General features: G+C 39.7%; 1 protein-coding gene across 2 annotated transcripts; it reads right to left on the bottom strand.

Moving 5' to 3' along the window:
• Positions 1-1,545: 1,545 nt before the first annotated feature.
• iqce (IQ motif containing E) lies at positions 1,546-13,145 on the bottom strand. 2 transcript variants are annotated; one of them, XM_044347520.1, is made up of 21 exons: positions 12,695-13,145; positions 11,840-11,881; positions 11,622-11,670; positions 11,368-11,517; positions 10,321-10,422; positions 10,082-10,152; positions 9,714-9,827; positions 9,561-9,611; positions 9,397-9,467; positions 9,235-9,307; positions 9,106-9,146; positions 8,676-8,827; positions 7,410-7,465; positions 7,065-7,306; positions 6,854-6,961; positions 5,297-5,576; positions 5,078-5,164; positions 4,429-4,535; positions 4,244-4,329; positions 2,519-2,617; positions 1,546-2,197 (listed from the first exon to the last, which is right to left on the bottom strand). In XM_044347520.1, the coding sequence occupies exons 1-21, from the start codon at positions 12,767-12,769 to the stop codon at positions 2,073-2,075; spliced, it is 2,181 nt and encodes a 726-aa protein (XP_044203455.1). In that variant the 5' UTR covers positions 12,770-13,145; the 3' UTR covers positions 1,546-2,072. The 2 variants fall into 2 exon arrangements, with proteins under 2 accessions (XP_044203455.1, XP_044203456.1); XM_044347521.1 differs by having other exon boundaries at positions 11,622-11,667.

Here is a 13,145-nt window from a genome sequence, read left to right as displayed (position 1 = left end):
TATAATTTTTCCCTCAGAAACGTGGTGGAAAACAAGTATCAAGTATCAGAAAATAATCATTGAAATACTCCAGTAAAGTACAAGTACCTCAAAATTGCATTGAAGTACAGTATTTGAGTACATTTAATTAAATTGCTCTCCATTCCGCAAGAACCACATCAGATACGGCAGACTTCATTATAAAAAAAACAGCTTTTTATTGAATGTCTCAGAAATTAAGTTACACACATCATGTGGGGAGAAAAGCACTCATCCTTTGTTGACCTCCCTAAAGGTCGTCATTTACACATCACTGGCATTCCTCCCTGTGTATCCTCCACTGTACTGACTGTGTGTTTAGTATTGCAGCAGACTGATCTATAATTTATTCACAGTTTGGCTCAATAGTGCATCAGTTGAGAATCATACCTCAGTATCAGCCATCATTTATTAAGCATACATGATAGATTAGTGTAAGGACATTTACGTGTTACAAATCAGGCATGTCAAAATATGATTCATTACATATATTAGCCTGTGAAATCCAGAGGATTTTTCAGTTATGTAGCTCGATTGGGCCAGTCAGGTTAACAGAAATTAATACATTTATTATTACCATAATTTAAATTTGAATCTCCATGCAGTAGGCACTTTGGCAAAACAAAACAACCGCTGAGAATAAATAAGACAAATTGAAAAGGGCTATTTGGCTCAAACGATAAACTACTAGAATAACAGGTCAAAATGAAAGAGGATGCTCATTTCATGTTCACGCGAGTGTTTTCTCCTCCACTTTGACAGGAAATCCTTTAGCCTCAAGGCCAAGCGTTTAAACACTAAACTGGTCGATCATTCTAATAAGACACTGGATGCATCTTTATGTTTTGTCAGTATCCTGCATAAGACCGTGATCAAAGTGAGGTGTTTATGTGTCTCGTATTTCCATGTTATAAAAGATCCTGCACCTGACTTCCCAGAATGTTCTGGTTATTACTGTAGGAGAAGTGCTTGCACAGATGACAAAATAAGCAGACAGCAAATATTGTATATGTTCTATATTATCCTGACTTACCGTATTTCCTCAAATAAAAGATGGTAGTCAATTAAAAGACGGGTCTCTGATAACGTCGGGGGGCGTGATTGGCACCTCTCCTGGTGCCTGTTATATGAGGTGTATGCCAGTTAAGCATAAATAGAAGTTACCTGGACGTAAGTCCAGTTCTATGAGTACATGCGGAGCCCTCTAGCTGACCGTCACAGAGAGGGGAGGGGGACGGAGGAGACGCAATATCGTTTAAATACGAGGATAACGGCGCATAGTTTAATAATAATGACTGCAGCGACATTACATGATCATGGGTAACCAGGGTAACCAGGATAACTTGGCTAAGCTGGCAAGCATACATAGTTTACATTATTAATTTCTAGTTGACATTGTGGGTGTATGTGATGTGCTATTGTGTGTAGCTTTGTATTTTGTATAATGTGCTCTGTGTAGTTTTTGCTTTGTACTGTTATATGTTTTAATTGTAAGGGACTGCAGATGAAAATTAGCTTCAAGCTAAATCTGGTACAGTGCATCATTTACGTTAAAAACTGTACACTGTCCCGATAAATAAATACAATACAATACATGAGGATGCTACCCACATGCCACAGCTAAGTGGTCCACTGCCAAAACGTTCCGGGTGAAACTCACGCTCTAGCATTATTGTTCCGCACGTTGGAGTAAGTGGTAACTGGTAAGGCAATAACAAAAACTTAAGCAGATCAGAAAACAAGGAAGGTTTGCACTAAAGTATGAGCAAATATCCTTATCAAACAGAGTGAATTAGAAATAAAGGCCTCTCACTAATATGAGCGTGCTTCCAATAAAGGCCTGGTACCCTCTGCAGTTGAGGTAAACAAAGGCCCTGACCACTATTTGAGGAAATACGGTATATTAGGATATCCCAGCTGTCATTTGCAGGTTCAGTAAGACAAAGACATGGTGGTTTAAACCTCTGAGTAGAAACAGAAGCAGAAATTCCTCCTGCCGACACTCTCAAACACATGCACACAGAAACACGCACCACCCAACCCAGACGGACGGTCTATAAGATTAAGACTTCTCTGCTTCTCAGAGGACGTGAGGGAGACACGATGATGTCGTCAGAATCGTCAGAATCGACTGCAGCGGCTCCACCAGACTCTGCTGGGCACTGGAGCTCTGTCTGGGCTGCAGGAGACATAGAGATAGAACTGTGTTAGCTGAATTTATACCTGTTTAACCCTGAAGAACTTCAAAATTAACACAATAGAAGGTGCAATCAATAGAATTTCATGTATGCTGCAGTTTGTACCAGACATGTTGATGCATGAATATTTCAGATTCTTTGGCTCTTATTTCAGCATATTTTCCAAACATTTTATTCCATCTTCTGAGTCAAATAAGGTTTTAGCACACATACAAACACCCACACACACAAAACAGGGGTTGCTAAAAAAGAACCTTATGTGCTCTTAACACAGTCATAATAGAGAAATGGATATATCTAACCTGTTATGGGTGTCATGCTGGATGTGTGAGTGCTCGAGACAGGCCAGAGGTGTTCTTCCTCACCCTGCTTTTCATCATTGTTATGGAGAGATGCGGCACCTTGCCAACAGAACAACACATAACCAGCCATTAAAGCAAATTTCAGACACATCCTCTGAATATAAACACATACACACACTGTACATGGGTTTGGCCATGTCACACTCGAACCAAAGCTTCCCTTGTTTCCATTTCACATTCATGTAAACTACAGTTTTGACACCATGCCTCCTTGCAAAAAGCTTAAATAAATAAAATCAGGAACACAAGATCAGATGGTTTTGTCCAAAATCTCTCAGTGAAGCCCTCTGCACATGGTATGCGGCGGCAGTCTTGTTAACATGCGAGGAAAACCGCTGACAACGCTGCTCTGCTCTATGCGCCCATATGCTGCTTCCCTATTAGAAAGTCAGTGAGATGGAAGGGAAAGCAGTGGAGTCTAACAGAGTCATTAAGGTCAGGAAGTAGCTCAGGATGAGGACTCTTGAGCAGTGGCAGCTCTAGATCTTTAGGTGTCATGCGAGGTAACACTACTGATCCACACTGCTGCTCTCTGTCTGTATCATTATCTGAATCTAATAGAAGGTTGTTGAAGCTTAGGCTGAGGCAGAGGATGCAGTCACTGTGGAAATTAGATCAACGTGCCAGCAAGATCCATCACTACTCATAAAAGGTGTCTGGGTAGAAATGAGGCCGTGGTGCTGCAGACCCAACAAACAACAAGCCTAAACCCTGTCTGGTATCTGTAGAGTAGTTATGCTGATGGTTTGTTTCCTGTGGAAAAACACTTTCCTACATTTACAGTCTAAAAGGAGTGTGGATGTTTGACAAGTTATGTGTCTCATATACGTACTGTATATCTGTGATATATCCATGTATGTTCATACATGTTCCCTCAAACATTAACCCCTTAACCTTGAAATAAGAGTTGAGGCAAGTAGCATGAAATACCTTAAAAGGGACATATGCACATTTCCGGGTTTATATGTACATTCTGGGGCTCTACTGAAATATCTTTGCATGATTTACAGTTCAAAAAAACTCCTTATTTATCTTATACTGGCCCTTTATGAAGCTCTACAGTTCAGCCTCTGTCTGAAACAGGCCGTTCAGACTTCTGACGGTTGTGGAGGCTACGTAAACAAACAGTAGCAGTCGCATTTCACTTTTCACATTCTTTACTTAAGCGCTGAAACTTCTCCAAGTCCCATCTGAAATATGCTGGTGGACAACTGAACAACCTTAGAAACAAAGGCTAGTAGAGGTAGCATTGCAAGCCCGGGCTTTTGACTTGGAAGGATTATTTTTCCATGCATTCACCTCAAGTTGTGAACCTTTGACCATGTTTAACATCGACATCTGATATTATAACTAATAAAATATAACAGGAAAACCACAAAAAGCATATGTCCCCTTTAAGCTAAGAGATTCAGTGAAGATGGATGTGTAGCTACATGGGTATAGCAAGATGGGGGAGTGGGAAAGTGTTTTGTCTACTTTGTTTTTCCTTTTTTTGAGTTTCTTTTTGGATGATGCTATGTACCATATGGTCAATCTGACTATGTATTTTTTTTATTTATAAGGTGTTTTGTGTGTGTTTGTTCATATATATATATATATATATATATGAATAAAATAAAGATTTAAATAAGAAATATTAAAGAAATAAGTGTGTGTGAACCCCACCTGTTCTGCTGGATGTGTGTGTTGACCGAGCTCTTCTTGGTACCAGCGTTGGCAGAGACAGTGGAGAAGGCACAGAGAACCCTGAGCTAAACACACACACACACACAAGTTATGCTGGATTTATGTATTGCTTGTTTAACTGTGGCTGTTTTTTTTATATATTTTTCGGTGTAAACATGAGTCACCTCTCTATTGCAAGACTACGGCGAGCAAGGTGTCCCCTGAATGCAGACTGTATCATCGTCAAGGCAACTGCATCCAGCTCTCCTTCTACAGGAGAGGCCTCAACAGCCTGAAAAGAGAAGATGAGGTAGAGAAAGAGCAAAAAGTAGAGAAAGAAATAATAGTGTCGGATGGACAGGGGAGGTTCAGTGGGTGAGACGCAGACAGAAAAACATGCATGTGATGAGTAACAGCGAGATTACAGGTAACTGACAGAAAATGCCTTTTAGAGACATCTAGTGGTTGTTTGACAAAACTGCAACTGTGGTTTATTTCATAATGATATAAAGTAGAGCTGTTCCAGGCTTAGAAATGTTTTGTTTAATCTACATTTTCACATTATTTTACTCTATTATCAGGGCAATTCTTTACTCTTGATAACACACTTGACAATATTGCTAACTTAAATGCACACACAGCGTCTTACTGTGAAAAGGAACCAAGAATTTCATACTGCATCAAAAATAATATCATTTTTCTTGATTACAGTGGCCAATAAATTAAAAATACACCTGTGATAGTGATACCTAGTGATAATGGTGCAATGCTTGCTGCTTTACAGATCTACTCTGACTTTGGGTCTGTGTGGAAGTGTATGTGTGTGGGCGAAACCTTTTTCTGTGCATCTTTCTGCAGGTCCTTGAGCTGTGATTCTCTGAGGAAATGGCCTCTTAATGCTGACTGCAACATCACAATGTCCTAAAGATGAATGGAAAGAGAAATCTGGGACAAAGTGTCTTGACGTTTTTTACATAATACTTCTCCCACACCAATAACTTTCTCTCACACATCAATAACTTTTTTTTTACATAATTGCAGTGTGTTACATACCCTATTTCTATACTCCCTCCAATTTGTCTGGATGATGCTCGCCGCTTTCTCCCTCTCTTTCTGCCGCCCATTCTCACTCCTCTTCTTCTCTGCTCCTTCCCCCTCCTTCTCTCTCCCTCCAGTGTCCCTTTCTTCTCCTTCCTCCAGACCTGCTCTGTCTTGAGTGTCCTCGTAGGTCTCTTGTGTTGTGGGAGAGAGAGGAGACGGTTCAGCTTGTGCAAGTTTGCTTCTGTCCTCCTCCAGAGTTTGAATCCTCACCCTTAACTGCTCCAGTTCCTGTCTGAGAAAACACAAACACACATGCATAACAAATGGGTTAACGTGACAAAATGAGACTTCCACTACAACTCACAAATCTCATATAAGCTAGCATTAGAATCTGCCAGCCTTTGCATACCAGCATTAATATAAATTTCTTTGCTACTCTAACAGCATGTAGACTAGTTAGTTAACTAACAAACCCATAGTTTGTTTAGGTAAACCTTGCTGACTCTTTACACATGGCAGTGCTTTAAAGTAGAAGTTATGTATAAATAACACTACTTTATAAAATTACAGTTTTAATGCCTCAGAGAACTAAGTGACGTCTTCAAATGTCTTATCAACCATCCACAGTCTACAAATATTCAGTTTACTATCATGTATGACACAGAAAAGTCTCAGATCCTCACATTCAAGAAGCTGCAATCAGCAAATTCTGTGTTTCAGCTTAAAAAATAATTAAAACAATTATTTGATTATCAAAAAAGTTGCTGATTAATTTTCTGTCAATTGACTAATTGATTATTTCGACTACTCGTTGCAGCTCTAATGCCAACTGTGTCTGCCTGCCACACAAAGACTCTGGTATATGTAGATGTCTCAGATGTAAACCCATCAATAGCTTGTGAGAGTTTAGAAAAAAATATCAGGAATATATTTAACTTTTATCTTAAAAACTAGAAAAAGCGCCTTGCAGTTGTACACCTCCGCCAACCAGTCAAGTTGCAGCTTATATCCATGTCCATCCAGACTCATAATATTTGTAGTGAAGACTTTGAAGGAATTTAATAAAAAGGTTTTAAGTGTATTTTCCTTGTATGTGTCCACATGCTTGGCCACTAAAGCTGATTCTGATAGAACACAAAGTTGTTGCCATGACAGTAGACAAAGCTTCAGATGTGGATGTTGGTGCAGAGCCCAACCCAGCAGCACAGAAGATCTATAAAATCACCACAGTTTCAAGGTGGGAACCCAAGATTAGTGTCACCAATTCAGTGTCTGACCAAATGTGAAATATGGTCACAATCTCCCCTTCTGTTACGGCGTTGAATAATGGCCAGAAGAGTGTTTTTGCAGAACATTATGATGTCACAGTGAAGTTGACCTTTGACCTTCATTTTATCATTTTATCCTATTAGACATTTGTGTGAAACTTTGTCATAATTAGTGTCTGAATTCTTGAGTTAGGGCCAAAAACGTTTTTTTGGGGCCACAGTGACCTTTGACCACCAAATTGAATGTGTGTAACATGTCATGGCATGTTGAATTTAATGAAATCGATCACAAATCACATACTTATGCTGCTGAATCTCTTTGTCCCGTTCATTTGTCTGTTCAGCCTTCCATTGCTCAGCCTCTTTCTCCAGTTCTTCTCTTTCTGTCCTCAACTGTCTCACTTCATCACTGAAAACACAAACACAGATTCAGTCTCACAAACAAAATTCAAAGCTTTTTGCCCTCTGCTACATACAGCATATAGGTCAATTTACAGTTTTTCCTCACTCACTCTTTACTTGACAGCGTCTCTTGAAGCTCCGCCCTCTCTATCTCCAATTGGCTGAGGCGTCCTCTCAGAGCAGAAACCTCCTCCCCTTCCTCAGTGATCGTTCCCACGGAGACCACTGCCTCTGTTGCCATGGCAAACCCTTGCTTAACATCCAGACTCTCAGTGGGCGTGGTCTGAACCTCCTGGTCCAATCGGCTACTGCTCTTTGCTCTATGGGCGTCTTTCCTGCTGTCCTCCAGCCTCTGATAGGAGGAGAGAGGATGAAACTGTGAACTCTAAAACTGACAGCCTGACAAAGACGATTGCGTGTGTTTACATGGACAATAAGTTACAGTTTCCTCTCACCTTCTCCACTTCAAACAGCCTTCTCAGCAGTCTCTGTTTACTCCACTCTCTGTAACCTAGGAGACACACAAGGACACATTTCTTTCATCAGCATTACAGCACAGGAAACAATACAGCAATGTGTTACATTCTCTGTTGCATGGTTGAGGATTGATACGCTTCTAATCAGATATTATCCCCAACTAATTCAGTCTTAACAACCCAGTTCACTGTATAGACCTGGATTAATAATAGAGATTTTTATAGGACTTCAAAAACACTGAAAAATCTAATATTTTGCTACTTTTTTAAAAATGTATTGATTTTCTAATGTGTTTTATATCATTTTTAATAGTTGTTATTGTTTTTTTATTTTAGTATGCACTGGTCTAGACACAACTAAGCTATTCCAAGCAAAACCTGAAAATTTTCAAAAATATTTTGTTTAAAAAAAGATATGAGAATTGCAACAAAAAAAGATCAGTAGCTCATACTTTATTGTTAGGGTTGGGCAATATGATGTTATATAACATAAGGAAACATAAGACAACCAAGAAGACATTTATACTGTTTATACCAAGATAGCTATCCACTTTTTTAATATCTCTGGTTCAATGTAAAAGCCATATTTTTAAAAAAAGAAGGTATATTCTGTGCTAATGTTAATACTGTAGTAGCTAAAAAGGTTGAAATGTTCCTTTAGATAGGCTACTAATTACGTCACAGCCAGTAGCTCTCATAATTAATCATCTTATTGCCTATACACAGACTGTAACAGTAGTGGTACTTTGGGTGACAGAGAGAAGATTGCCGCTTAGATGCGAGTCAAAAAAAACTTCGCTCACAATGAAAGGAAGAGAGGATTAACATGAGGATAAAACCCTTTTGCTCAGATGAGGAAGCAGTGAAAGCCCTCGTAATTGGAGGACATAAGGTACTGTGGATGCTGCATACGAATAAGCCAGTAATTATGCAAAGATTTCGCCATTAAGTTAAAAGAAATCTAAGCTGCACCTGGAGCTTATTGCCTATATACAGACTATAATAGTAGTGGTAATTTGGATGATAGAGAGAAGATTGCTGCTACATTCATATTAGGCCATTGTGGGCTATTTACAAATCAAAGAGCAGGACTGCTTCATGGCAGTACTGGACTTCTAGGACTGTTGTATTAGTCTGATGAAGAACCTTAATTCACTGGATAAACCAAAAAAAGACAATGGAAGTAAATGTCTTTTAATTGCGTCTGTTGTGGGCTCCTGTGTGTTTACATGTGTGAGTAAAGACCTTTGATTCCTCCGGCAGGACTCTCAGTGTTGAGCTCCTCTCTGAGCGTTGTGTTTTCCTGTTGAAGCTGCTTCAGGTTCTCAGACAGACGCAGAACCGTGGAGCTCAGAGCTTTCTGCTGCCTCTGAGAGCATTTACTCTCTGCTCGACTACTGTAGGCAGACAGAGAGAGGGACATGAGGAAGATGGAGATGCTGAAGGCAGGGATGATATAGAGTATTTCCTTAACATGCATCACAAAGATCTACAAGCCTGTCCTTTTAAGGGAAGATCATTTTCTTGTGAGATTAAAAACCCATTCAGACCAACACAAACAGGTTTATTTAGGGTCAGTATATCAGGCTTAGACTATACACATTTTTTTTACTTCCCGTGATACAAATTGTTCTATGTCACAAATAATCATAAAACTTGATGAGGAGATGCGTACCTTTTCTCTGCAGCTTCTAAAAGCATCCTCAGTCTTTGGATCTGCACACACGCATAAACACATTACAAGTTAGATGACATTTCCTTTTCCACAGCTGAGCTAAAATGCTGCAAGCAACAAAATACAGACCTCTTCAAAGTAGGTTTCTACTGTTATCTTCAGCTCCTCCAGGTTGGTAGTCCTCAGCTCACTCTGCAGTTTACTGGAAAATAAAAAAGGAAATAAACTGAACATCATGCTGCTTCACGCCTAAACCAATTGGACTGATGTATAAGTGTGGTGACATTTCACCTTAGAGCATTTTCTTTCTCTCTACACTGCTGCTCCAGCTTCAGGATTCTCTGTTTCAGCCCGTTGAGAACCTTAATGGATAGAAAACAGTTTTATAAGCTTGTTTATGATCCATCCTTAAAAATAATCTCTTGTATTTTCACCAATATACTGGATATACTCACCACACTCCCTTCTTTTTTCTTATCCACCAAACTACGAGTATATTCAGATCCCTATAAAAAAAAAAAAGACATTTTTAATATACAAATATCTTGAAATGTATCTGTCGTTCAATGTTTTCGTGACAAATATTAGAAGCAATTTAGTGATCATACTTTAGTGGGATCCAACAGTTCTTCTAGCTGTTTCTCTCTTTTAGCGTTATCTCCCTCCAGGCGGCGAAGTTTGGCTTTCATTTTCTGGTTGTCAGACTTCTGCGCCTGAAGACTCTGAAGAGAACAGCGCCAGCGATTAATGACACATCCAAAAAGACATAAAAGGAACTGAGGCACCAAATCTGACTCCTACTAAGACTGTCACAAATTTTCACAAATCAAGGCCACTTCAGGAGGCCACAGATGCTTGCTTGCACGGTCACTTCACCCTGAACTCTCCAGCTGAAGTGCAATCTGCCATTTTGCTACAATGTGTTTGTTTCTTAATGACAAGCAAACTACTACACATTCATTTTATTACACTTTACCTTCTTGAGGCGAATGATCTCATCATACATGTCCTCCTTCTCTCTGTAGTCACCGCTGCCGAAGGTGAAGCCTGAAACACATACAGACAAATTAGGAGATGGTACACAATCACCCCAACGCATGTCACTCACATTCTCACCTTGTAGTTATGAAACAACATGGAATTCATATCCTGTTCACCCTCCCCAACTACCCCGGTCTGCTCTCCACTTCTACACCTTCATTGACATTCTCTCACCGTTGGATGCAGAGTGAAGATGTTTGTGTTTCCTCGCAGTCAAGGTCTGTTTCAGAAGCTCCGGTGTGACATCACACTCTGATCTCAGCAGCTGGGACAGATCTGAGAGAGAGGACGACAGAACAAGATTCAATACTCCGTGACTCAGATTGAACACATGTGGAGAACATCCTGTAGTTTGTTCATTCTTTGAACCTGGGTTAATTGATGTTTTTGGCCACTGGGGGCAGTGCAACAAGCTAGCAAGCAAAACAGAACTAAAAGGATAAACTGGACTCAGATTAGTCAGGTGGATAAAAACATGAACCCAAATGAATGCTAATGTTGCTCTGTATCTGCTGGATGAATAAATATACAAGTGGTTGCAAACAAAGCTGCAGCAAATGATTATTTTCATTATCGATAAGTCTGTTGATTATTTTTAGTCATTTGGTCTATAAAATGTTGGAAAATGGTCAAAAATGTTGACTACTGTTTCCTAAAGTGCAAAGTGATGTCCTCTTCTTCACCACCAACAGTACATAACCCAGTCACATATTGTTTACTATTATAGAAGACCAAAGAAACCAGAAAATATTCACATTTGTGAAGCTTTTTGGACATTTTTTTTTCTTTAAAAAATGACTCAAAACAATCAATCAATTATCAAATTTTCTGTTGACCAACTAATTGATTAATTGACTAATCGATGCAGCTCTAGTCGCAAACATGTTAGCTGTTACAACTGTATAATGTGATTAATCTATTAGTGTCAGTGTTTTTCAGTTTGTTGTGGACTTCTTCTACCAGCAGGTGGCCAGAAAAATCAGCCAGTATGAGCCTGCAGTAAATATCAAAGTCCTAAAAGTTTCCCAAAGTCATCAGTACTAAGCAGGATACCTACAAAGTCAGCAAACCACTTATCAGCTGAACAAACAGTCTGAGCCTCGCACTTCTCCTTCTATCCATCTCTCCTTCCATCTAAGCCTCAACAGCCACTCCTCCAGCCATCCCTCCCGAGGAGAGACTCTGTCTGCGGAGACACGGTTGTGTTTGTACGGTGCCTACCATGGCCGTTGCTGAGGGATGTGAGGCGAGCTGAGCCCATGTCCCCAGGAGTGTCCCCTCTGGTGTCCCCCAGCGAGGCCCTCGGCAGTCTCCAGGCCGCCACCGCTGCCCTCCTAGAGTTCACATTCAGACTCGAGAGGTATGGAGACCCTACATATACACAGAAACATATATAAACAAGCAAGCAATTTGGAAGGTGGGTTATGTTACAGTGTCTGAAAACATTCCCCACAGAGCAGCTGAGCAAGTCTTACTAGGAGAAGGAGGAGGCTTGACAGAAGATCTCTTCCTCCTTGTTCTCTGCTGGAGGACAAAATCAAGTTGTTAAAGCAGAAGTATGAAACAAAAAACGATCTGAGGAACAACATACATCTAAAGCAAGACATCAACCTTAACATGAAGGCAAAAATATAAGAGTGAACCAGATGTCATGCCACAAATAATATTCATCATTGACAACTGATTTGTTTACCTTTTCCAAAATATCTGCAGAGAAAGAGAAGCCATCCTCAACCTATGTTGAACAGAGGAAGGTGTATGTGTGTCAATGAGTGAGAAATTTCGAAAAACAGAGGGAGATAGAGAGAGGAAAACATTACTCAATTAACACATTTCATATAAGTACGCTTTTTTTCAAATGTTGAGACTATGTTTAATTTGTGTAAATCAAATTAACCCCATAAATCAATCGTTCCCAAACTAGGAGAAAGAGTCCCCTAAAGAGTCTATAGATTTGAGCGGCCACCAAATGATTAAATGGATAAAGGAGATTTATGTTACACAATACGTATTTATTTATATTCAATTTAAATTTTACTTCATTTACTTACAGATTACTTTTTCATACTTTTGGATATCACTGTTTCCAAAAGCCCAAGACGCAGCTTCAAATGTCTTGTTTTGTCTTGATCACAAGTCCATAACCCAAAGATATTCACTTTATTATCATAGAGGACTAAAGAACCCAGAAAATATTCACATTTCAGAAGCTGGAATGGGAGAATTGTTGTATTTTTTTTTTTTTTACAAAATGATTCGATTATCAAAATAATTAATTTTCCGTTGATCAACTATTCGATTAATGGACTAATAGTTACAGCTTTGGTTGAATCCTCATGTAACAGGCATTAACTTACAACTGCTATAAACTACTGTATTGTGTGATGTTTAGAGCTACAGGCTCAGTATGGACACAAGTCTGACAAATGCCACAACTACAAGTTTCAAATAAGTACGAAAACACTGACCAAAACAACCAATTTACAGACTTTCCTCAGGGACAAAGTCAGTTGTTTTCTTGACCTAAACCCCACAGCTTCAGACTCACCAGCTCTTCACAGTCTTCGTCTGTTTGAACATCACTCGCCTCCACAGACACCTTGGCAGCAGTTGCACTAAACATATCTGGAAAACAAGCGTTACGTTAAGTTGGAAAACTTGACTTTCTCCGTGTGTAATCTTCTCATTTTTCCTCCTCTCAGTCAAGAAAAGCGCACTTCACGTTGCCTCTCTTGCTAGTGGTAAAAACATGGGGCAACAAAAGAGACGTTAGCTAACAGTTATGCTACAACTCGGTTTTTTGTCCACCACAAGACGAAATCTCCGTCTAACAAGCCGGTGATGCGGTGACAGAGACTGTTAACCATAGCTTCCTGAAATCCGTTAAAACGTCGTTTTCTTTCCGTGTGGAGGTTACTGTTTTCACACCAGTGTTGCAGATTGAGTCGTCTAGCAACCAGGCAGCTGTTAATGAGCTGCGTTCAACTAGCTAGAAAAAG

This window comes from Thunnus albacares, chromosome 3, assembly GCF_914725855.1.
Source record: "Thunnus albacares chromosome 3, fThuAlb1.1, whole genome shotgun sequence".
Classification (NCBI taxonomy): domain Eukaryota; kingdom Metazoa; phylum Chordata; class Actinopteri; order Scombriformes; family Scombridae; genus Thunnus; species Thunnus albacares.
Note: the sequence above shows the minus strand (reverse complement) of the source record. Positions and strands in the feature narration are given on the sequence as shown.

What these genes read in the sequence shown, in the direction of transcription:
- iqce (XM_044347520.1), bottom strand. Translation starts at nt 12,769, where the DNA reads ATGTTTAGTGCAACTGCTGCCAAGGTGTCTGTGGAGGCGAGTGATGTT. An exon ending in AAAGAGATTCAGCAGCATAA is followed by an intron (nt 5,577 to 6,853) that starts GTATGTGATTTG and finishes GTGTTTTCTCAG; the next exon opens with ACAGGAACTGGAGCAGTTAA. An exon ending in GGAGGGAGTATAGAAATAGG is followed by an intron (nt 5,165 to 5,296) that starts GTATGTAACACA and finishes ATTCATCTTTAG; the next exon opens with GACATTGTGATGTTGCAGTC.